Source organism: Marmota flaviventris, chromosome 11 (assembly GCF_047511675.1).
Source record: "Marmota flaviventris isolate mMarFla1 chromosome 11, mMarFla1.hap1, whole genome shotgun sequence".
Classification (NCBI taxonomy): domain Eukaryota; kingdom Metazoa; phylum Chordata; class Mammalia; order Rodentia; family Sciuridae; genus Marmota; species Marmota flaviventris.
In genome coordinates this window covers 90,626,607-90,652,915 of record NC_092508.1, presented here as the reverse complement: position 1 = coordinate 90,652,915, position 26,309 = coordinate 90,626,607, and the positions used below count along the sequence as shown (strand labels likewise).

The window sequence follows — 26,309 nt, the reverse complement described above, 5'->3', positions numbered from 1 at the left end:
CCTGGGTTCAATCCCTGGTACCCCCAAAAGAAAAAAAAAGATAATTCGTGGGGAAGGTAATGACAGCTTGGAGGATGCCAGAGCCATGATCATGGTGAAGTGCTAAGAAATGGTCTGATTTGGAGACTATTTTTGAAGGTAAAGCCTATGGACATTACTGTGAAGTTGAATGTGTAGAGGGAAAGAAAGTGAAAAACCAATGAAATTTGCTAAATATCTTGTCTGAGAAACTAGTTAAATGGCTGTGTCATTTACTGAGATGGGGAAGACTAGAGGACTTCTAGGGGACAGACATGAAAAATTCCCTTCTAAAGTCCAAATTGGCAACGCCTGTTGGAGAGCCACACTGGGAGAGGAGGAGAGACTAGCGCTGATGCGGAGGAATCAGGGCACTGGTGTGTGACATCAGAGACTGACTGCATGAGATCTTCCAGGGTCAGCCACCAAGAGGAGAATTTTGAGGAGCATGCCTAGGAGTGTTCTAGAACTTAAGGTCAAATCATAGACTCATAGAGTCAGAAATAAAAAGACCTTAAGAGATTATTAGGTTTAACCTTTCATTTTTTTCAATGAATAAACAAGTTCAAATGGTTAAGTTGCTCACAGGTCACATAATCCATGCTGGCAGAATCAGGCAGCCACGTAGATCTTTGAGGTCCCTGCATAATGCTCTTACATTTATCTTATAATCAAAATAATAATTCCTGGATTGAAGGATAAGAGGGGATCACTGGGATAAAAAAAAGAGAGAGAGAGAGAGAGGGAAACAAACCATGCAGGATAATCTATTTCCATATCTGCTTTTCATCCTTATAATAAGGGAGGAGCACAGGCAATGTCAGGCATAGGGCATTAGGTGACTTATGTTTCAACCCTGAGGGGTCTTGGAGAAAAATCAACAGAGGCCAATCCTGTGGGAATATTACCCTAAACACTTCCAATTCTTTGGGGGAAAATATGATGAGATAGGAAGAAAAAGAAAGGAAAACTCATATCATGGAACAGGAGGTAACCTGTGTTGCCCGTGAGTGAGGGCTCTAGACTTGAGGTGTGCTGGGGGAAGGGAAGGCAAGGGAGGGCAGAGACGGGATGGAAGTAATGAAGATGGTGGAAAAGGGTAGTATAGTCTTGGGCAGGCTGAACCAAACTGGGAGAAGGCCAAAATCAGGAATTGAAAAATGAGTATAGATAGTGATAAAATAGACAGCAGGCCAAGAAAATATTCAGGATGATAAATAAGGTGCCCCTAGTGAAATGAAGATGAACCTTGCCAGGATAGAAAGGGAGAATATTTCCATCTACTTTCTGTGCTTAGCACAATGTCAAATCAGGCATTGTCAAATGATTTTTCAATTCTTTCATTTCTTTTTAATTTGTTAATTGATAACCTTTTGTGGGGAAGAGTTTTCCCTCCTCCTTCCTCATTTATTTATTCATTTATGTGGGCATGTACTCATGGGTTACTATGTTTTACTCAAGGGATTACAATATGTTACAATCATTAACTTTATACTGGAATTGTCTTGGGTTTCACCAATGGAGACTCTTTGGGCTGGCTTTGTGCTCCTTTGAAGTCCTCATCATTTTTAAGCGTATATCATTTTCTGGCAAAAAAAAAAAAAGATGCTAGTTTCATGATGAATTTTTCTATGAGAAGTCTTGAGTCTTTTTAATGGAAAGTAATATTTAGAAACCAAGATCAGATTGCTCACAGTGCTGTTGTTTCCAAAGTCTCCTGTAGGGCAGTGCTGGGAAATCTATGTACTTATGCACACTTGTACCTGTGTACTAGCCATATATCTATCTCTCAGAAGCCAATGTGATTCAGCACTCTGAGGTTTATTAGCATTCTTTTTCCTTAATCCTAATTCCCTTATCTGACAATGAAAAACCTGGCTTCCGTTATTTTTAACGCACTATTCATTTGCTCAATCTCCTCACAAGATCAGATGGAATTAGGACCCTGTACATCCTGCTCTCTTCTATGGAATATATAGCCCTACTGAGCGCATTAGCTAAAAGCGTGGACCTGGCAAAGGGGGAGGGGAAAGAAGAAGATCCCTAATATTTTAGGGGTGTCATTGAAAGGGTTTCTCACATGTTGTCATCTACGGATGGCAGGAAGCATCTGCCCTACTATCCTCTCTGGTTCATTTTCTGATGTTCACTTCTACTGCCTGCAAGGTCCCTTTCTGAGGTCGCACTGTTAGAATTGCCCCAAGATGAACACAACTTTGCTCTCAGGAGCTAGTATTGCCCAGTGACTCCTCCCAGTCAAGGACACAGTGCTCCACCCTCACTTCTCTGCCTCTGCCCATCACTTGGCCCCAAAGCCATCTGCGCTAGCTCAGAGATGCAGGGTCCCATCAGCTTCTATCTCTCACTGTGTCCTGATGTCTCCCCATTGCTTTCATTTAATAACAAACAAACATGCCAACAAAAATATTTGCATCTATTTCTGGAGCTTATGTGTCTAGTCATGAAGACTCTGACCTAGTTTATTGGCCTGAATAGAGAGTGAGACCTTTCTGCTGCTGGTCTTTCAGATCCCCCTTTGGGATTTCTTCATCCATATTCCATTCTACTCTGAATAACCCCCAAAGTTTACCTTCTTGTCTGCAAAACAAAACATGTGCAAGTATACCGAGGGCTGTAAACAGATCTTGCAAAAAGAGGGGGAAATGACATCTAGTTTTAAGCTTAGCCCCAAGGCCCTATCTCCTTGATGTGATGATCTCTTGCTGCTTTCAGTAACAGTTAAAGAATAGGCTGGCCCACCTCCCATAACCAGCAAAGCCCTGTGGTGCTCTCAAGAGAAATGTTGTGCTCTAGTGCAGCATCAGCTCTATGAGACTCACTCGAACCAGGCTGAATGGAAAACATCGAGGCTGTGGAGATTGATGAGATTCCTTGGATCATACCATAAAGGTGGTCAGCTTCCATGTCTCTATAATTTAAAACACAGTTCTGAGTACTCCCTGTGTTTCAGACACAATAAGTAGTGAGATTACAGGGCTAAATTTTCATAACAAGAATAAATAGTCCCATTTCTCAAATAATTCACTGCTTAGTTTATAAGTCAGACAAATATGCACATGTTTATAATGCTCTTTATTTGCTGGGATGCCAGAGGTATAATGGAAACAGAAAACAGAGGGAGGCTGGCAAAGATGGTGAGGAAATACTTTCCAAACAAGGTCATGAGCTTTGGAAGGGGAGTAGGCATTGCCAGGCTGAGTACACAGCAGGGACACGGGAGAGAGGTGACAGTGAACTGAGGCTTGCAAAAGGCTTGTGTCTACCAGCAGGAGTGTCAAGGCACCAGCACAGTCACACACTGAGGGTTGGAATGTATGGTACAAGTTGGCAAGATCTTTCTGGAAGGCAGTCTATGTTTAATAATCTGATTAATTTTACCTTTATTAATTTATGTTAAGGCAATAGTTAGGAAAAAAACTTACACACAAAAGACTTCATCTCAATATTTTTATAATATCCAAGCATTAGAAATAATTGCTTTTTCTAAGTAATAAAATTAGAGTGGAATATTCATGGGGTGGAACATGACACCGTAGTGACCCTGAAGGCTAAATGTAGAATTTTGTCATGTAATAGTTATGATGAAGAAATGGTCACATTTTACCATTGTAGTACCCAGTTGGTTGCTTTCCCAACATCTAAGCCTCTGCTGCTTCTGCCAAAGCAGCCTCATCATCTGTTTCAGAAATTCAATCCCTCCCTCTCTGAAACAGTTCCTGAATCTGGGAAGAATAAACTCTGCCTCCCCAGCTTCCAGCCACCAGCTCCTGGGTATGCTCTGATAGGTGTATCCTTCAGCTCACTCACTTCCTCCCTCAGGAGAGCACCTCGCCTCTCAGGGATTCTGTTTAATGATTTACAGAGGAGTTAAGTCTTCTCTTGATTCCCTTCTGCATGGAGTAGCACACAGGTCTAAAGTCCAGGACTGAAATGGCCTTTTTTTTTTTTTTGCAGCCTCAGAATGAATATGTGAAGCACAGAGGTGAAGATTGCAGAGAAAGAGTACTGAGTTCCTGAAAGAATCCTATTTTAGAATTTCCTATTACAGGAGTTAGAAGAGTTGTTCCATGGTTAAAGACCATCTGATTTGGTTTGGGTTACTTATATATGGAACTTACCTGATGCAATTAATTAAAAAACGGCAGTGAATAAAGCTTCAAATAATGTATAGCTAATTCCTTAGTTTTATACATAATGTACAAAATGCGGGTTATTTTTTTTAAAGGTCCCATAAAAGGGGTGGTGGCAATTGAAATGAAGCGGGAAGGTTTGGAACAAAGTTAATGAAGGGAAGCACAGAGGGAAGAGTGACAGGGCAGAGGTGGGGCACAGGGAGGCCTCTGCCATGAAGGAGCTGGGTGAGCATAAGGGAATACAGCACAGCCAGGGAGCTGGAAGGCATGAATGAAAGCAGGTAGGACCAACTGGGCCTATGAATTTTTTCTGGTCCATTGTCTGCTATGTCAACTAAGGAGGCCTGCATTCACTCTAAGAGCAAAGGCAAGTCAGCAAAGTTCTTACAAAGACTGAGAGGGCATGGAGAGAGGATCAGATGATCAGATGAGCCCAGCTGAAACTAATTGTCTTCTTTCTCCCATATCTACAAATCTGGGTTATCTCTTCTTTTCTTCTGGTTGAACCCCAGTAATGATCCCTCAACCCTGAATAACCTCCTTGAGGGGGACTATTTTCTCCCTGTGCTGGTTAGTCTCTATTTACTGTTACCTCCCCAGAATGAGGGCAGTATCTGCTCTTCTTTGCCCTGTTTTGTGCCATCAGAATTTTACTTCTATATATTGCACCTTGTGGTCTCCATTGCAATTTGGCTTGCGGTTGGGTTGATCAGTGGAAGACACCACCAGCAGATTGGAAGGTGGGAGGAGAAAAAGCCAAGGATATTTATCCTTCCTGCTCTAAGCTATGTTCTAGTGGTGTAGATGTGTGTTGAAACCCCTAGTGGCTATAACCCTGTTGTGCATCTCATCTTCCATAGTTTCAACTCACTGGACCTTTGTGTTACTGATCCCTTCCCTTCGCTTTCAGGCTTGGGACTAGCAGTGGTTTATTGCTGATGCCTTCATTGGTGCCTCAACCTCCCTAGATAGCTACCTACTCCTGCCACATATCTATAAGTAATCCCTTCATTAAAATTTCTTCAAAATACCTCTTTAGAGCATTTTCTGTTTCCTGCTGGAATACTGTCCAATACATCATCTTGATTTTTTTTTAGAAAAATCATTTTGACAGATGGGCTTTTATTAATTCTATAATTATGACCATGAATGAATATAGTATTGAAGATAGTATTTCTAGTTTTTATTTTTATTTTTTTGTCTTTTTATTTATTTATTTATTTATTGGTACCAGGGATTTAACTTAGGGGCACTTAATCTCTGAATCACATCCCCAGCCTGTTTTATTTATTTATTTTTTTTGAAATAGGGCCTTGCTAAGTTGCTAGGGCTGGCTTTGAACTTGCGTCCTTCCTGCCTCATCCTCCAGAGCTGATGGTATTACAGGCATGTGCCACAGTGCCAGCTGTTACTCTGATTCTCAAGTGAATTAAACATATGTTATTCATCATATTAGGGTCAGGCATTTTGCCAAATATTAAGAAAATGCAATGCACAAAAGACATATGGTCTGAGGGAGATGATAGTTCAGTTAAAAGGGCAGCTCTTAGCTCATACAATTATACACCTTTTTTAAAAATCATTTCATTATATTGTACCTTGGCCAGATATCTTGTAACTAAGGGTGTACATATCTCAAGGCAACATATATTAAATAGTGCATGGTCCAGACAGTTATTCTACTGTGTCATATTCATTACCATCTTATAAGAAAATCAAGTAAAATAATAATTATTTGTGGTTTTATTGACCCATGTTTGGACTGAGATAAACAGCATGGAACTCTTTATATTGTTACTCAGACAGTATCTGTATGAGAATCAGTTTGGAAAAGTTTGAGGATGAAATAGTTAAAATAATTCCAGTGGGGTGACTCCAGGAGGTGTGTTGAAATGTTTTCTCCTTCACTTGTTTCTTACATACTTATATTATTTGTGAGTGAATTAATTGCATCTTACCTGATCTGCCTCCACCTGTCACAACTGTGAACAGAAAGATAACCATTCTCTTATTTGCAGCAGATAGGGTTGTATTATAATGAATTAGAAAAGACCTGAGCAAACAATTTCTTCCTGATTTTTGCCAGAAAGAAAGCACACACAGTTTATTTTTTTAAACTAAAGTTATTTTTGGTAAATGTCCTCAATGACTAAGAATGTTTTATTGTTAAACAGCTATTTCTCCCATTGGCACTCAGTTTGGATAGTTTATTATATAAAATACATCAAAAAATAGTCTTTTTTGAAGCCTAGACAATTGACAAGTAATTTATTGGGATTTTGTTTGGTGGAATGGCAGCTATTTGGTTTCCTCAATCTTAGAATGATGTTCAGATTTAAACTATTGCAACTGTACAATAACTAATAATAACTACATGGGAGGTTGAGGCAGGAGGATCACAAGTTCAAAGACAGCCTGAGAAATTTAAGAAGTTCTTATCTCAAAAGAAAAGAAAAGAAAAAAAAAAAAAAAAAAAAGGGCAGGGATAGTGGCACATGGAGGTAATCCCAGTGACTGGGGAGGCTGAGGCAGGAGGATCCCAAGTTCAAGTTCCACCTTGGCAATTAAGTAAGGCCCTTAACAACTAAGAGAGACCTTGTCTCAAAACAAATAAGCAAGCACACAAACAAACAAACAAAAGAGATGGGGGATGTAACTCAGTGGTAGAGCATTTGCCTAGCACAAACAATGTCTAGGGTACATTTGCCAGTACTCCAAAGAAACAAAAACAAAACTACAATAACATTAAAACACAACAAAAAAGCTGAGAGTCCAAAACTCACTATTCTCTGTGTTAGAATTAATTAAAAATAACCTTTGTTGGGTGCTAGTCACTTGACCTTGGTGGATTTCTCCCAACAGGATTTTCTTTTTCATCATCTTTTTATATGATTATATAACATTTGATTGAATTTATCAATATTCCACATAAATATTGACATTATAGTGAAAATCCTTGTTACTTAAACTTTACGCTCATGTATTTTCAGCTCTTCATAGTATAATAACAGTTTCAAAGAAGAAGTAAAGCCTAAAAACTATTTTAAAACTATTGCCAAATTGTCTTTGAGAAAAGCAATTTATGTGTTGAAATTTAGTCTGAACGGTGAGGTGGAAACTTAATCTGACTACAATGTTTGGATGTGGGGCCTTAGGGAGGTGATTAGGATTAGATGAAGTCATTAGAGTGGGCCCCAATAACTGAGTTCTAGTGTCTTTATAAGAAGAGGAAGGAGGAAGACAAGACACACATTTATACATGTGTGCTCCCTGACTCTTGCTATGTGATGCCCTGCGCCACTTTGGGACTCAGCCAGCAAGGAGGCCATCATCAGATTGGATCCATCTACACTGAACCTCCAAAACTGTGAGCCCAAATAAGCCTCTTTTTTTTTTTTTCTTTCTTTCTACCCCCGCTCCTCCCCCCACCCCGTATTGGGATTGAACTCAGAGGCACTGTACCATTGAGTTATATACCCAGCTCTTTTCATTATTTTTATTTTGAGACAGGGTCTCCCTAAATTGATGAGGCCTGCCTAGAACTTGTGATCCTCCTGCCCCAGCCTCCAGAGTTGCTGGGATTCCAGGCATGTGCCACTATGCCCATCATAAGCCTCTTTTCTGTATAATTCACCCAGTCTATGTAATTGTTATTGGCAAGAGAAATGGACTAGTACACCTACATACCTTTCAATTGGTTTAAAGTTTTTTTTTTAATATTTCCAATTTATTAGGTGAAAACAAAATCTTCATTTGCATTAATTTGATTAACAGTGAGGAAAAAAACTGTTTTCACATTTATTCGACATTTGTCTTCACAATCCTTTCTCCCCCGTCTGCTTTTCTCCTGTCTTTCCTTCCTTCAACTGGAAGGCTCATGCTTATGCAAACACTGGCACTGGCTTCTACAATATTCATTCTCCCCAGCTTTTCTAGTGAAGAGAACTTCAACTTGATTCAGGGCTGTCATCTGCCAAATTAAATGACAATGATGACAATGATATTTCTCAGTTTATCTTGCAGGTAGGTGGGTCAAAGTCCTGCCTAATGAGGAGGAAGTAAGAGTTGCTAGTGGGAACTTTGGGGACAGTCCTTAAAATGGGGCAGATATGCCACTGTGTATCAGTGGTGGACACTGTGTCTCCCCTCTTCCTTCTGCCTATGTATAACTGCATTGCTCAGCACTTGTCACCATCAACTGAGAAGGGGATGAAAGCCACCTGTTAAGGATGGAACAGCCAGAAAAGCTGGATTTCCAAAATGCTTGCCTGTGTATGGATGTGTGTATGTATGTATCTATGGTTGCATACATTGTGTGTGTGTGTGTTGGGGGAGATACTGAGGATTAAACTCAGGGCCACTTTACTAGTGAGTTACATCTTCAAGCATTTTTTAAAGGTATTTATTTATTTATTTTTAAAATTTTGATTCAGGGTCTTGCTCATTTGCTGAGGCTGCCTCAAACTTTGGATCCTCCTGCCTCAGCCTCCTGAGTAGCAGGGATTACAGTGTGCACCACCATGCCCAGCTCTATTTGTTTTGCTTTAAAAAAAATGCAGCCTTCATTTAATTAAATCATTTAAGTTGGTTTTGCTATTAGGTGCAGTTCATACAATGTTCATTATCCTTATTTAATTGTAGAGACCACTTTTTGTTATTGACCTAGAAGGGGTCTTTGGACTTAAAGAGCAAAAGTGTTTTAATTGATCAGTGTCAATTAAAACATACTTTCTGGTGTCTCATTGCTATTTATTCATGTGTGTGTGTGTGTGGTCTGTTTTGATATTTTAAAATTTCAGTTATCAAATTTATCAGTCTTTTTTTTTGCTGGCTTCTGCTTTAGTATAGTATTTGGGAAAACCTTTTCTAGAACATTATTATTATTCAGTTACATTTCCTTAAATACTTGGTTTCATTTTTTACACTGACAAACCAGAATGGCATATTACTGTTTCCCCTCCAGTACTCATGGAAGACATTGCTAATCAATTGTAGCACTCATTCTTAGTATTCACATAGCTACAAGAGCTACAAGTATATTTTCTCTCTCTCTCTCTCTCTCTCTCTCTCTCTCACACACACACACACACACACACACGCACACACACAACCCTTAAATACTTCCAATACTTCCTTGGATAAAATGGAGAATAAGTAAATAGAGAGATGGATTTACTGTTAACCTTGAATAGTGTTAATGAAGCACCAATGAGAGCACACAACCTACAATTAATATATATATATATATATATATATATATATATATATACACACACACATATATATATATATATATATATATATATATATATATATATATATATATATATTTAAGATTAGAAAAGAAGCTAAGAGGAAACTTAGGGGGGGAAAAAAAACTGTGTAACTTCCTGTCTAAGAAGTACAATTCAAGTGATGACATCCCTCCAATGACTCACTTGCTAAAGGAGTCAATAATTATTTACACCGACACACATGCTTTCCTTTGGATGGAGTGCCACAGTATAGGATAGGGTCTGGGTACTGGAAGTGTCTGTGGAGTACAGGTGCCTGGGGTATTCAGAACCATGTCAATTTAATGGGAAAGATTTAAAGATGAGATGAGTGCCTCTGAAAAATTGCTTAGAAATCAGAAGTAGTTATTTATGAATTAGAATAAAAAATCACAAATATTCAGGGAGCAAAATGTTCTTTAGTAGGATTTGAGAAGCTGAAAGTAAAGGGGACTATTGATAGTGGACCCTAGAAATGAATTATCAAGTACATGGCATTTAGGTGCCATGCAGATTTTTTTTTTTTTTTGACCTTCAACTTGGCCTATATCTTTCACTTTCCCTCTTGTAAGCGGCCTGCCTCCTAGTGAACACTGGACATGCTGATGGCTGATAGGACTTTCCTCTGGCTCTCTGCTTATCAAGCCAGACAAAGGGGTACTGCTGGTATAGCCGCACATCAACTTTAAAGGAAATAATTTTTAAAAATAAACATTCCATAGTGCTTTAAAGGTTTAATTTATATTATTGGGCCCTGCAAGAAAATGCCTAGACAACTTCTAAAAGCTTCCCTTTAGCCAATGTCTGCCAGTTTGCCACTAACTGAAGATGAGCAGCTGGCCGCTTTGATGTTATCGATGGTGATACCACAGCATAAAGTAGGAAGAAATAAATGGGACCGGGCTTCATTGGTTTAACCTCTAGAAGAATCATGGAGCTAAGAAGAGAGGCTGTGGGAGGGGATCAATAGTTGACAAATGAAAAGAGTCTCAGTCAGTTGGAAGGAGCATTTATTTTCCTGTGACGTAGCAGAATAAATCACTTTGTAGAATCCAACAGCTCAGGATTGTCCTTAGCAAAGACAAGCTGTCTTTGTTTACCTCAGATCTTTGGGAACTAGAGAACAAAGCTATTCCCCACCCCCCTACATTTTATAATTGGGGAAATAAGAATGTAACTATCCAAATGGGTGCTAAATGAGAAGCAAATCTATCATCATTATCCTGAGCAGGTACTTAGTGTAACATTTAAAATAAGTGGGAGCACGTGAGGTGTCATGGAGCTTTCTTAGTAAAATATGACTCCTGTTCTCATTCAGAGTTTTCCCCCAGTAAAGAAGCTTATGGCCCACCAATAACACATGGTGTCTTTGTTGTTTATTTATTGAGAGGTTCTTCTCAAAACATTATGTTTCTTTTGCTAATTCTTCATGTAAGTCAAATTTATCCTTTGGTTCAGGAGGACTTGTGGTTGGTTTCATGTGACATGAATCAATCTGAAACATTTTTTGAATTATTCAAATTTGCTCTTTTACTCTCTGTCCTTTCTCTGCCATTTTGGCTAGTGGTTAGTAGCTTACATCAAGACCTCCATCTTTTTCTCATGAAATATGAGGGTTATGGGTCTTCTGTGGCTCCAGTTCCAAGTGTCTTCTCATTCTGGATCCAAGGATTTAGAGATAATGTTCTCATGATTCAGGAGAGACACTTAAGAGAAAGCCAACTGTTTTAGTCAGCTTTATCTCTGCTGTGCCAAAAGATCTGAATAGAATAATTTTAAGAGGAAAAGTTTATTTGGGGGCTCAAAGTTTCAGAGGTCTTAGTTCATAGATGGCCAAGTCCATTACTTAGGGTTTCAAGTGAGGCTGAACATCATGGAAGAAGTGTGTGGCGGTAGAAAGCAGCTGGGGACATGGCACTAGGAAGCAGAGAGACCGTGCTTACCAGATAGAAAATATAAAACCCAAAGATACGTCTCAGTGACTCACCTCCTCCAGCCACACCCTACCTGCCTACAGTCACCCTCTCCTCCAATTAATCCCTATCAGGGGATTAATGCACTGATTAGGTTAAGGCTTTTTGCCTCTAAACTTTTCTTCATTTCACCTCTAAACTTTCTGGTTTTGTCTCACACATAGCTTTTGGGGGAGACCTCATATCTAACACCAACCCAAACTTCACCAGTATACATAAAACTTCTCCTTGGATAAGACAAAGGTCAAGTCTGACCTTGATCAAGTGGCTAAAACATGCCACATGATCAAACCTGAGGTCAAGCAGATGAGGACATGTTTCTTCCAACAGGATTCTCAGACCATCTGGGTGACCTTTGTTTCCTGCTAGGACTGTGATTAAATTATATTTTAAAAAGTCAAATTTATCACAATGATGCATGAAGCTGCCTTGTTGAATACAAAGGCAAGATTGCAGCCAGCCCTCGGGAATGAACCAGATGGAGAGAGTTGAGTCCATTAAGGACTCACCTTTTCTCAGCTGTGCTCCTTTCAGAATGCTTCCCTCTTTCTCTTTAGCAGGAAAAGTTCACTATCTCTCTTACCTACATATTGGAAAAATATCATATCCAAGAAACCATAAAAGTACTGTTCAAGATAAACTTGTCATTAGTTCTAACTGCATTCTCAGAGAAGACTTCTAAGTCCTCTGCAGTGCTGCACAGAGAGCACGATGTTCAAGTTCACATTACATAAAGTAGCTGCTGGGATCCAGCAACATAACTACGTCGATTTTGCTGAAGTAAAATTAATAAGAAAGGGACATCTAGACAGTTCCAGCCATAGGTTTCCTTTATAGATCATAATTCTGTTAAGCAGCTTTTATTAATTAAGTAAAATTAGTTTATTTTTGTTTTACTTTTTTGTTTAGTGCAGATTTATTTTCTACCTAAAGGAAATTTGAGTATTATAATATGCTGTGTTGCAGTTTTTGAATCAATTGTCTGTTTGCAAAATGTTATATTTAAATTTTCATTTTTTCCCCAAATACAGATAGAAAGAAAGCATCTTAAGTAGCTATCACTCTGAAGACACCCGTGAAATTCAATTACTTGTCTACCTGCATATAGATATGGTATTGAGCCTAGGAATGAAGATGTTTTCACTGACTGATATATCAGATAGTTTTTGAGGGAGAGATTTTGAGTAAAAAGAAACAATGATTGTCTACACTAGGATTAGTATACCTATACTGCATAAAAGTATTAGCAAAGATACAAAAAAAAAAAGAAGCATTGTATTCGAAAGTTCTTGTCATTTCTTTTTGCTCATAATCTATGTGATATTTACCTTCACCTCAACAACACTGAGACAGGTGTTATAATTTCATTTTGCAGATGAGAACTGATGTTCAGAGAGGTTGAGCAGCTGGCTTAAGGTCACACTATAAATGGCAGATTCAAGATATAAATCCAGGTTGGACCAACTCTAAATTCTGTGCTTATTTGTAAAGTATCTAGCATATTGGTGTAATGCAGTAGATTTGCATGGTTCTTTAATGAAATGAGTGGAGTGGGATTATGATTACTGTGGGTTGCACTATTTCAAAAAGACAAAGATCAGAGTGAGGTAGGGTACATAGAGAATTGCTGAGGCAGGCTCCCAAGTGGCTGTAGTTAGGTTCACTTACTGAGCTTTCCGGCAGGCTATATGGTAGCCATGGTTGGGAACCGACTATGTTATGGTTAGTAAAGACCAGAAACACTGAGATTCAGCATACAGAGTCAAGGTCATAAACATTAACTTGTGAGCATGCCCCTCACCCCCTTATGTAACCTGTTGGCAGTGTGCCTTCTTTGTTTTGAGACTGCATATAAAAAGTGCCTAAGGAAATGGGCAAAGGGGAGGTGCTAAAATGGAATTGGCTGGGGGTTGAAATTGAAGCTGGGGGCTGGCTAATGGCTATGGCTACCTCTGCATACAAGAATGACCACCATTCCCACCATGCCTTGCATCTTCTTCCACTTGCTGAACCCCAAATCGGTTTCCTGGGTCAAGGCCCCGACACGACAAGTATATTGTATGCAATGTTTGTATTAGTTATGTCATAGGGAACTGCAGTAACAAATCCATCTTAAAAATTCATGACTTAAAGAAGAAATGTGTGTTCATTACTCATATAGGAGTCCAGGGTGGGTTTGGAGATGTGGTAATTCTCTTCTGTGATAAGAAAAGCACTCAGGTTAGCAGTTGCTTTTCCTCTTTCAATGGGTCCCTTGGGGCATCTATCCAAGGGAAAGATGGGGAAGGAGCACAGAAGAGCATGCGTGCACTTGGATGTCACTCCACTCTTGAAAGTGTACCCCTCCCTGGCTCTCACTGTAGCTCCACAAGGCGCCTCTCTATGTGAGTGGCAGGGGCATGCAATGTAGCTGGCCAGCCATATACTTGACCTTTTCATTCTAATGGAAATATAGAACATATTGTGGTAGACATCTGGGAGTCTCTATCACAGAAGAAAAACACCCATAATTTGGAGGAATGAAGAAGAGAAAGAATGGCTTTATCTTGTCCGGAAGAACAATAAGAATGACGAGGCTATTAATCCCCATCAGGTTTCTATTTCTTTAGCTGATAAGCAAAACTTATTCTAGATGAATTCCAAAATTGTTTCTAACTTTTAAGTGCCTATGGTTCTGGGAACTAATATTCAGTGGATACTGTGTTCAGCTGGAGCAAGGTTTTTGTTCTGGAAATGGCGCAAAATAACTCTCACCTTGTGTGAAAAGAGTGGGTCTTGAGTAATCATTTTATTACACTGGAGATTAAGAAAATATCAAATAACAGATGCTGATCAAAAATTTACATGTGATGGTTAATTTTATCTGTCAACAAAACTGAGTCATGGGATACTCTGATGTTTAGCTGGAAAAACATTATTCTGGGTGTTTCTTTGAGGGTATTTCAGAAAGTGATTAGCATTGGAATCAGTAAACTGAGTAAGAATCTACCCTAACCAATATGGTGGGCATTACACAACGCATTGAGGGCTGGATAGAATATAAAAGTGGAGGAAACACAAATTCACTTTCTTGCTGTTTCTGAGCAAAGACATTCAGGTGTCCTCTGCTTGGACGTGAGGGCTCCTAGTGGTTACACCTTTGGCCTTGGACGAATCATACTGTCTGCTCTTCTAGCTCTCCAGCTTGCAGTGGCACATCATGGGACTTCTCGGCCTCCAGAACTGTGTGAGCTAATTCAAATAATAAATATCATATATCCATACATATCTTATTGGTTCTGTTTCTCTGCAGAATCTTAATACACTATTACAAACCAGATACTTTGTCAGGTGCTGTGAAGGAGACATTCTTTTAGAGAATAGATTACATACTATTTTTTTAAAATATTTATTCTCTAGATTTTTTTTAGGTGGACACAATATCTTTATTTTTTATTTTTATGTGGTGTTGAGGATCGAACCCAGCACCTCGAGCATGCCAGGCGAGTGCGTCACCGCTTGAGCCACATCCCCAGACCTAGATTACATACTATTTGTGGAGGAAGTTGAATTGAATTAAGAAAAAGGAAGATTAAAGCAAAACAGAATGGGATGTGTTCCCAGAGTTCCAGACCTCAGTATGCAGTGAATATGAAATGGTCCTTGAATATCTTCTAGAAGACCTTTCTGAAGACAAAAATAATAATAAAAAGAATCTAAAAGAAAAGAAAAAATATCTCTAGTAGGAGCTTATTTTACTGTGATTTGTCTTTTACATTGGGTCATATTAAGTTTCCATTCATTAAAAATTCTGATTAACTTTGGGTTAACTATAGTTTTATTGCAAATAAAAATATATATAACTCTATCCTCTATTTTACAGGTTGGGCAATTAATTTAATATTTTTTATGAGGTTAAATCAGTCCTTTATGCAATCAATAATTATTTCATACAACTTACCAATTTCCATGAAAATATTTTCTCAGGTACTATAACCATCTGAAAACTCTGCCAAATGTAGTGTTCTATTGCTCTTAATTCTTTTTTTTTTTTTTTTTTTTTTTTTCATAAATTTTATTTTTTTTTTCCAGTTTTCGGCAGACACAACATCGTTGTTTGTATGTGGTGCTGAGGATCGAACCCGGGCCGCACGCATGCCAGGTGAGCACGCTACCGCTTGAGCCACATCCCCAGCCCCATGCTCTTAATTCTTCACCAGGTATAACTCTAAAATATTCCAGGACTCTGATCTTTGGATGTAATGTATCTTTTAAGTTTTTTATTAATTAGTTTTTTGGAATTTGGGATTGAACCTAGGGGCACTTTAACCACTCAGCTACATGCCTAACTTCCTTTCTTTTATTTTAAGACAGAGCCTTGCTAAGTTGCTTAGGGCCTTGCTGAATTGCTTAGGCTGGCCTCTAACTTGCCATCCTCCTGCTTCAGTCTCTGGAGTCACTGGGATTACAAGGCCTGACCTACTGCACCTGCCTTAATGCCTCTATCTCAGCTTTACTCTTCTATGGTTGTAGTTACAATTTGTAAAAATCTTTTATTCTTAAGGAAATTGCAATCTTGTAGATTTTAGAGGAAGGCCATTTCAAATAGTTTTTCTTTAGTTTTTGGGTAATGTATTGTTATAAACTCACTGTAATTATGTTTGTTATCTGAAATCCTTACTTCAATTTGTCTTCCTGATGGAACACAAGACCTGGGACTAGAAGTCGGGAGAAATGCACTTCAGCTGGGTTTGCCACTCACTACTGGGTGCATTCTTTACCTTAATGAGGACTTGGGTATAACTTTATTTCAAATGAGGGGATTGTGATAGCAGTATAAGGTGCACTCTTTAAAATATTACTCTTCTCTTTGTTGACATTGGACTAACCACTTTTATTTATTTAGTTTCTATATGCCCATTAGTTTAATCATAAATTCTAAAAACTTGTGTTTCTTAATTTTTGAAGAATTTATGACTGGGTGCAAAATTAGCTTATACAAGTGTCCTTTTCCTCATCTGCAGTACTAAAAGGCAAGACTGGCTTTGCAGAAATGTGTGCATTTGCATGTTTAAATAGGGTCTGATTTATACTGCGCCAAGCGCCATCACTGACAATTACGTAGGCTTGGAAATGAAATTATGACTTAGAAATACATGTGGCATATGTTCTACTCCAATTTAAAAATATGCCTGTGGGAAACTTTTAAAAAATTTTCATAAACCCAACTAAAATCCACAGATTGTATAAATCAATTTACAGAGGTATTTTTCCTTTGCATGGAAATAATGTTTATATCTCCCAACTTTGGAACATCAAATAGCTTTAAATCTCATTTGATGTTGTAGTAATTACAATCACATTTATAGTTCCTTACTAGGTGTCAGGCTCTGTACCATATGCTCTATGTGAATTATTCTTTTACTCTATAATCCCTACAGCCGAGATGCCCTATTTAATATGTACATTAGGAAAATGTTACTGTTCAACTGATATTACACACAGAGAGAGACAGAGAGAGAGAGAGAGAGAGAGAGAGAGAGAGAGAGAGAGAGAATCACCGAGAAGAAGCAAGAACAAAGACTCTTTAAAATATAACCACCCTGAAATCATGTGAGAGATCTAGCAAATTCTTTTTATTTACATAGAAATGTGTACACACACTTTCTCTGTACACAGAAAATTCTAAGTATATATACATATACGGTTCCCATGTATTTTACAATAAATAGTATTCTACTCTTGTTTCTAGATGAAAATAAAAAGATGCTTCAAAATATTACTTACCGACCACAAAATTACAAAAGCACCTGATGAACTCAGAGCAAAAACTTCAAGCCTGTACTACCACACACTAAGCCTAGTACAATTTTTACAAAAGACAAAATCGAACACTGTGCAGATATCACACAGGAAGAGAATGGAGATGTAAAAATATAGAACAGAGCTGTTGTTGGCTTTCTTAACAGTGTGGTAAGGGCATTTTTGTCAGTTAGGACTTATCTTCCTTTAGTCCACAATTGAATGTTTTACGTTAATTGATATTTTACAGATAAGAAGGGGGGAAAGAAGTTAACATCTCTTGTAAATAGCAAACCATTCCACAAGCCCGAGCTCTAGAAGTCTCTTTCCTTGCCAAGCAGATCCTCTTTCTGTGCTAATCCAGTGATCATCCAGTTCTACCATACAGGTTGCCACTGGCCCCTCAGGGAATTAGAGAAGGGCACTGGTTGTGAAGTGACATTAATTTGGAAGTAATTTCAAAAGCCAAGTGAGCCAGGTATCTTGGATATCAGCGCTTAATAATTAGAAATGTTCAAATATAACTCATTATTACCACAGTTTCTTCCTTCTTCCTAAAAATTAACTAAATAAAAAGGAGAACTTAATCTGAGAGGCTAGAGATTATGAACTCACAGTCCTGGAATTCCTTCCTTCAGCTTTCATTTTTATTTTTCCCATTCCAGTCTAAGGAATCAACCATTTTTGCTCAATTTCAGAGTTGTTCTACATATGTAGATAATTAAATCACACCATTAAATGAGTAGAATGAAGGAATAAGCTCTTAGGATGACTACAAATTTTATGTTGCTTCTGATAATGTCACAGCATTAACATTGGTAAAAGACTCTATAAACATCATGGTCTTCATTATTGTTGAGTGGACATACCCAATTTGCTTTCCAGTACACCAGTATTATTACTCAGATGAGAATCATAAAGGTGGTGACCAATACCAGGTTAGGTAGATGCTGAATCACATTCCACTGAACTGCTCAGGTTGCTCCTCTGTGGCACCGTAACTTTACACACGGGTTTTGAAACAAATTTTACCCCTTCATCTCTCTTATCACTACTGGCACCAATGTGGGGAAAGAGATAGCAATTTTAAAAAAAAGCAATCCATATCAGAAACACAATTCATCTATCAAATACCATCTTTTCAGGTATTTTACTAAATCTTTACCGAATTTGAGGTAACTTTCCAAAACATATTTCAAAGGCAGGCTCATTTCAAGAGCAATGTCTATCACATGTGAAATTGGCTTCCTTCCTTTCCCCACGTGGCTACCTTTGATGCTGCTTTTACACAAACAATATTTCTAGATCTTAGCCATCTCACATGAAAGGGATGGTTTTCATAAACAGTTTGACTCTTTAGATAAAGGTACTTATGATAGAAACAAACACATTTCACCTTGGAGTATGTTTCTTTTTCTTTTAATTTGAAAACGTGATAGGAAACTATGGATCACTGACAGAAACAAAAGGGATCCTGTACCATGAAAAGCTGGGCTTGTTTCTTGTTCATTCTAATTAAATATACATGAGTCTCTCATTTCTATCACTGTGGACAGATTCAGCCAGAAGATAAGTATGGGGTCTCGCTATGATAATTGTAGTCAGGACAGACCTTCTGCACAAGTTTATAATCAACACTGTAAAAGGCAATGTAAATGCAAATGACCTTGAAGGGCTTGGAGCATAACCAAGACACATGGCTCTGAGTCTGCTCCTGGTAGCAAATCTTGGACGGGTCAAAGTTGCACAGGGCGGTCTTCTTTGCCCGGTCTGTTTTTTCATACTCAATGCGACAATTGAAAGATTTGGATTCCTTGGTCTCTAAGGTCGACTGGGGGGAAACTTCAAATTCCACCACTTTGGAAGGAGGTACCAAGCTCACTGAAACATTGCCCAGGCCTGTTGAATTATGCCGGAAATAAACACTGAAGGTTCCATTTCCATGGTCGACAATTTTCCCTGTGATGAGAAGGTTGAGTTTGACAGTTTTAATGTTGGAATGAAAGTCACCCCATCCAAACATTTTCTTAAATTTTCCCGTTTTCACTATTGGCCTCCGCTTAGTTCTTGCTAATGGCTCCTGAGCCTCTGTGATATTGGCCAGCCAATCCCAAAAGTTTTCCATGCTGTCTGCATATGCCATGGGACCTGGCTTGGGCACTGGAGACTGTTTAACAAACAGGCGCAGAGGACTGATGATCCTTGAGTGCACCACGTTTCCAACCAATGTCCCTGGGGCATCTTTGTCTTCCCAGTCCAGACCTTCTGAGGCATGCACCACCTCTTTACCATCACAGAATAGCTGTGGGGAAAGAAGAAAGAGAAATCAACTTCAGGTGGGCTTTGAGCATGCACACAGACTGAAGGCAAAGCACAAGAGAGTTTCAATATTATTTGGAGTCTTGTTAAATAGCATTCACACACACAGATGGTCTCAGCAGTATTACGAGATGAGCATTTAATTCTAACTGTGAATAGAAAAATTAAAATGGTAAGATTAGGAAGAGGGCATTTTATTTTGAGGGTTGATGGGATTTTTTTCTTTCTGTTTCCTCATCTTCACAATTTTCTTTTCCAGATTGTGAAAAGTATCATGTTTTGGCCTCTCATTTGATAAAAACTGTTAAATTTGTGAGGTCTTTTCTGTTGGAAGACAGCTTTAGATGCTGGAAATTTCTACCAAGGAGCTATAAGGTATTTGAATATAAGGTATTGATAAGTCTAGTAAATATATTTGAAAATACTAAGGATGTTATTATATTCAAAGGCTTAAGACATATAATTTTATAGTTTTTGATATAATTCTATCTCAAGCTGTTACAAAAAAGGCATGTGATTAATGTTAAGAGGTTTTACAGAAGTTTCAGTGGGAAAAATATAATTACACATTTAGTTGTCTTAATAGAAACATAAGTTAATGTTAAAAGTATAAATATAAGTAGACTTATATGATTTAATAAATTTTATTATAGCAATATTATAATCAAAGACAGGATTGCTAGGAAAGCATCATGAACATGTGTTTTACTGGTTCTACAGCATTTTAGTTCAAATCATAGTCACTGAAATATAGCACTTTGTTTGCATTTGATTTTCCTTTTATTTTTGTACTACAAGGGTCCTTACGATTTCTAAAAATCATTTAGTTGAGTCAATATGGATTTTCAAGGGGCAGAATCATTACATATGAAACTGTTGACTGGAGTGAATATTTATGGATGAGTTATAAAGTCTGGAAAATAGAGGTTCCTAGTGGAAACACAGATAGCCTCTTATCTCTAATGGCACAAACCACTCCTGTGATGATTCTACAGAAAACTGTCAGCATGATGAAAAGGATGAGGAGAGAAGAGACGCTGTGTTTATGTACCGTTGCTCTAGTCCTTTCATACTTGCAAAGCACTTGGTAGAACTGGTCTCAAATTATTCCAGAAATTATTGCTTTCAATACAATTTTGGAAAAAAAAGACACAGCCTGGATTATAAATATTGCACTGAGCTACATGGTGTAGTTTGATAACATGAAGTCCTCTTTGTATGTTCATAAAATTTTAGAAGTTTAAGTTCTAACAGAACCTTGTGAAAAGTGTTTTTTACCTACACCTGTTTCCAAGATCACTTTGAGGGAGGTATTCAAGGACTCCAAATATATGAGTGGAATTGTGGGGTTTATTTTTTCCTTTGATGGGAGTAGTATAGGGGGTGTTGCATATACATTTCTGCCTTGATTAATTTTCTAAAGCCTTTTCTTCCCAATTTCTACCGTTTAAAAAAATTATTTTCATTAAAATTAGTGATGTTGGCAGAAGGGCAAATTAATGATGCATATGCTTACAATTAAGAACCCCATAACTTCTTAGGGGCTTATATATCCTGAATTGATTACTTGTTTGTTTTTTTCCTAGGGTTGTAAGGATGGCATATTCACCAGAGAAAGAGGGACAATCACTCACGATTTGTGGCTCAAAATATGTCTGATACTATATAACTATAGCTTTCTGATGTTGAGCACTCTTAATTATGAAGTAGGTAGATCAACTGAAAGCAGCCCATGGAGTTCAGTAATCTGGCTCCAATTCTGACTTGAGTTTCCAGAGAACTGATGAAGACTGGTCTAAGGGACATGTCCTGGCCTTGCTCCAGAGAGCTCCAAAGTCACATGCTCAGGCAAGAAGCCCCTGGGGGATCAAGGTCCAATTTCTAGACTCTGTGATCATGACTCTTTTTGTCCAGAGTCTGTCAACTATTTTTCACCTGTCTCCAGTAAGATTTGTCTTGCCTGGGAAATGCTGACAGATAACACATACCATTTGCTCAGCATCTGGCGTGCAAGAGCTGCTCCTTTGCTTCCCCATTTCTACCCCTTGATTTAGTACAGATCTCAAACTTCCTCCCTCGTTCCTGCTTTCCTTTATCTCTTTCATAGGACACATCCCTTCTGACATGTTCTCTTTGTCACATGCCTTTAAAACCCCCTCAATTCTTATTTCTAAACACCACTGTCCTAATTGATACTTCATTAGCAGAACTAAGATACATATTTCCATCCAAAAATATTTTTTCAACTACATATTGAAACATTCATTGTTACCAGTAGCAATGGTCTACTTTTTTTTTTTTCTTCTTCTCAGTGTATGTTGTATGTTATATAATTTCCTGAAAATTTTCTGACTGGATAATTTCTCTTGATTCAGTGCTTTGCTTGATTTTTCTCACTTTCTGTTACGGAAAACCTGTAAACATTGAGTCCCTCTTTCAATGATGAGTATATTTTGCCATCATATAGAGTCTCATCTGATTCTGATGCATTTTGGAAGACACAATAGGCCCCCAACATTTTAAGAGATTCTCCTTTTATTTCTAGGATTTCTGTTGTGATGGTTCCAAGATTATTCAATAATAATAATGTGTGAACATTTACTGAAGTTTTTTTTAAAGATCTGAAGATTTTCCCGGAAGTCATTTATGTTGTAATATAACTTTACCCAAATATATGTGACTCACTTAAGAAATATGGGCTTGAAACAAAACAGAACAAAAGCTAATAGAGCCTATCAAATAGATAAATTGAACAAAATTGTTTTTTTATAGACTCTTTAATTCCTTAGAAAAAATTCTTCATGTGAGAACTTGAAATGGAATTTGATTTATAAAAAATTCTCTCTAACATATTACTCTTCAGGTCCCAACTTGCTCAAGGTGTCACTGCTTTTAAAGTTGGTCTTTAAAAATAAAAAAATAAACACTGTCTGTTTATATGTTATAAGTATGATATTATATCTATATATTTAGTTTTTTTTGCTTTGTCCTAGACCATCATTTTTTTTTAAATTTTTTATTTATTTTTATGTGGTGCTAAGGATTGAACCCAGGACCTCACACGTGCTAGGTGAGTGCTCTACCGCTGAGCCACAACCCCAGCCCTAGACCATCATGTTTCTAACCTGCTTTAACAACAACATTAGACAAGCTGAGAAAAAGCTGTGTATAACTTCATCTATTTATTATTTTAAAATACATGGTCAGTTCTCACAAGTGCTGATTTCCAAATCGAAGTCCAAACTCAAAAAGCCATTGGGAATTAATAATACACCACTACAAGAGTATGATTAAAAGAGTAAAAGTATCTCTTGTGGTTTTTTTAAAAAGCTGCCTCCCTCTCTCCGTTTCCTTTACCTTTGCTGTAACTTATTCATCCAGCCTCTTGTTATAAATTATCACTTTATAACATCTTGGCCAAGAAGGCACCCTCTCCTCTACAAGGCTAAATGGCTCATGACTTAAGTCTCCAAGGCCATGATTAACCTCAGAAGAGCTAATAGGGGAAGATGAGGGCTGATGAGCCACAACCCTGCCCCATTTACCCACGTACACCTGACTGGGAAACAGCATGACATGACAGAAAAAGCAGTTTGGTACCTGATGACATCATTACCCCTTGCTCAAGTGCTGACCAGAACCCCAGTTTTCTCACCTATCCTTTGATGGTTGGTTGTAAGGACTAATCAAAAGAATGGATGGAGCCTATTTCTTGGCAAATGAAACTCAATGATTGATGGCCTTTCCATGGTCCAGTGGGCAGGCTTCTGCCTTCCACTGGCTATAACCCACATAGCCAAAGGATTACATGAATTTTCAAACCTCCAGAAAACTAATTAATGGCTAATTGAGCAACTTGTTTCACACTATGTGATAAATTAACGACCAAGTAGAAATCAACCTTCTCAACTCTGGAACATCAATCAAATGCTTTCTCATGTTTCCATTTCCATTGGTCTCTGACTCACACCAGATCACAAGTACAGGTGAACTCTCTTTGCCAACAAAATGTGTTTGTGGATCTTTGATTCCAACCTAACAAATGAGTCAGCAAAGGCTGAAAGTACAAAGTGTCTGGCAGGTGCCCACATTCCCCCATGGATAATTTCTGTGATGCAACATGCTGAGAGAAGACTGTAGGTGGTTTTGAAGCTGTTGGCGACCCTCTCTGTTCAAGGCAAGATAGACTTTATCTAAACACATGGCTGTATCCCCCTGTTTCCTTTCGTACTTGCTGGGGCTCTTCATGCTAATTTCAACATCATTGCTGTCTTCTGTCCCATCATATTACAATAATAATGCAAAACATTTAACTGCAAGCACAAAATGGAGTTTTAAACAGGGGAAGAAAGAGGAATTGCTGTGCTTTATCTGTTTGAACATTCCCTGATTTCAACACATTTATCAAAGCTTAAGTAATTTATGTCTTGGCAGGGTGTATCAATTTCACAAAGCACACACATTAGCTAGATACAATGATATCATATTAGCTTTTTCTGCATCTTACAGAAGAGCTCAAAAAGATTAATAAAAGCTCAAACCTTCATCAATTAAATGAAGCAGGTGGAAGGAAGGGGGTAGAGGAATAAGACTGTATTTCATTTCAGTTCTTTTGTTTTTTGGGGGGGAGCTGACAGGTTCAAATCATTCATCATAACAAGCTGAAGTTGAATTTCACTGATAATTAAATGCATTTTTTCCCAAGAGGCAGAGAAGCTGCTATGAATTTTATAGTAGCAGATGTGAGAACTGTCACGAATTATGGAAATAATTTATAAACTAAAAGGCATCTTCCTCTGCAAACATCATATCAGAAAAGCCTTTTTTTTCCCCCTTCAACTGTATTTGCGGTGTTTTTTAATTAGCATTTTATTTTGGAATAACTTTAGTTTACAGAAAAGTTGCATAGTACAAACTCTGCTCCCGGGTTCCTCCATTGTTAACCTCTAACATTACCCTAGTACACTAGTAACAACCAATTAATCAATATGGACACAATATTATTAACTGACCCCTATATTTAGTTGTCCTTACTTTTCGTTTAATGTCCTTCATCTGTTCCAGGATATCATTGAGGATTGCATATTTTATTTGGTTATTTTGAATCCGTGGGGTTTATCTTGACTATGACAGTTTCTCAGGCTTCCCTTGTTTTAGATGACCTGAATGTTTTAAGGAGTACTGATCAGGCACTTTGTAGAATGCCCCTGAATATGGGTTTCTCTAGTATTTTTCTCATGATTAGACTTGGGGGATAGGTTTGGGGTAGGAAGAACTCATATGTAAAGGGCCACTTACATCACTTCATTTTAAGCACACACGCTAGCAATATGGCTTATAATGGCTTATACCCTGTTGATGTTATCTTGATATTTTGGCTTAAGTAGAAAAAATTTGTTAAAGAAAGGTTTTTTTTTTTTTTTTGTTTTTTTCAGAATTCTCATAAGGACTATAGACTTTTTTTTTAAATATAAAATTTCATTCAGGGTCCCTGGGACCTCCAGGACCTCTCGCTGCACTGGGGTCATCTGCTATTTGGTGTTTTCCCAGAGAAGAAGCAAGGATTGTAGTCTTTTACTATCATAAACTTAATTTAATTTGCATTGAGTTCATTAGTACTTGGTTAAAGATTGACATTTTAAAGTGAGAAACTCTAAATTATTTCAATTTATAATTTCAAATAATTACTAAATTATCTAAAATAACCTAGCTGTTTAGTAACTCAGATTATTTCTGAATAATTCTGGCAATTTTGCATATTATAAATATGTTTGTCAACATCATTACCAATATTGCTATTTTATTTTCATTTTATTAACCCCTTAAAAAAATCAGGTCTATTTTGATAATTAATAGCTCCATAAGGAAAAGTTTATTCTGCAAACATCTTGTACAAAATTGGAAATACTTGCTGACTATGTCACATGTCCCTTCTTCATTTAGGAATCAGCTCATTGCACAGAAATTCTTTGCATCTAATGAGAAAGTCATCAAGCTTTAGATGGGGCTTTCTTTCCAGGCCAACCAGTTTACCGAAGAGAGCAGTGCTAATGAAAGAAACTCTCCATAAGGACTCTTCTATATTCGGTGCTCTGGGTGGTACAGCACCATGAATGCTCTTGACTTCCCCTGGGTTCCGTGACAGTCAAAGCTTTGCCATACTTTGGGTTAACCCTTTTCTACATGTTCATCTTTGTGATTGCTTTGCCTTTTCTTGGTAGCTACATGTTGGGCTGGTTCCTCAATTGTGGGGGAAAAATTATTCTTCAGCACTTAGTGAATAATAAAAGGGAAACTGAAATCTTTGAACTTTAATACCTATCATGCCATTATCAGTGTGAGTAGTGCTATATTTACAGCAGTCCTAACAGATGCTATTTTTCCTACTTGAAGAGGCGCTAAGGGAAGAGGGATCACCACCAGCCTTGCTGTCCTAGGCCAGGGCTTGACAATTCTAATTGACACATTTATTTAGCTTTTATTGACTCCTCACTTAATGGCAACAAGGGGATAGGGGAGGCCTGGATTCCTTAGATCATTCTAGCTGAGTCCTTTAAGCCCACTGCTTCTAAATATGCTTCTCCTGACTTAGCAGGAAGAGACTAGATGATATTATCATTCTGTTTAAGGAAAGTGGAAGTCTATAACAGTGCAGAAACAGTTTCACAGAAATATTATTTTATTTTTAGAGGATTAAGTTTGTTGCTTACTGACTTTTGTCTATACTTGCATTTATGGGAATGCTACAGGACTCCCTCGCTGCCCTCACAATCATTTTACTGGGACGAAAG

General features: G+C 37.9%; 1 protein-coding gene across 1 annotated transcript; it reads right to left on the bottom strand.

Annotated features, from left to right (window-relative positions):
- Window positions 1-18,757: 18,757 nt before the first annotated feature.
- Nxph2 (neurexophilin 2) lies at window positions 18,758-21,324 on the bottom strand. Its single transcript, XM_027936878.2, has 3 exons — window positions 21,300-21,324; window positions 21,128-21,147; window positions 18,758-19,501 (listed from the first exon to the last, which is right to left on the bottom strand). The coding sequence occupies exons 1-3, from the start codon at window positions 21,322-21,324 to the stop codon at window positions 18,758-18,760; spliced, it is 789 nt and encodes a 262-aa protein (XP_027792679.1).
- Between the last annotated feature and the right edge of the window lie 4,985 nt (window positions 21,325-26,309).

Bases quoted from the DNA above. Each gene is read 5' to 3' on its own strand.
- Nxph2 (XM_027936878.2), bottom strand. From the start codon at position 21,324: ATGTCCCTTAGACCAGTCTTCATCA. The intron at 21,148-21,299 runs GTTCTCTGGAAA...ACAAATCGTGAG, and splicing joins CCTTAGACCAGTCTTCATCA to TGATTGTCCCTCTTTCTCTG. The intron at 19,502-21,127 runs GTGAATATGCCA...CTTTCCCCACAG, and splicing joins TGATTGTCCCTCTTTCTCTG to CTATTCTGTGATGGTAAAGA.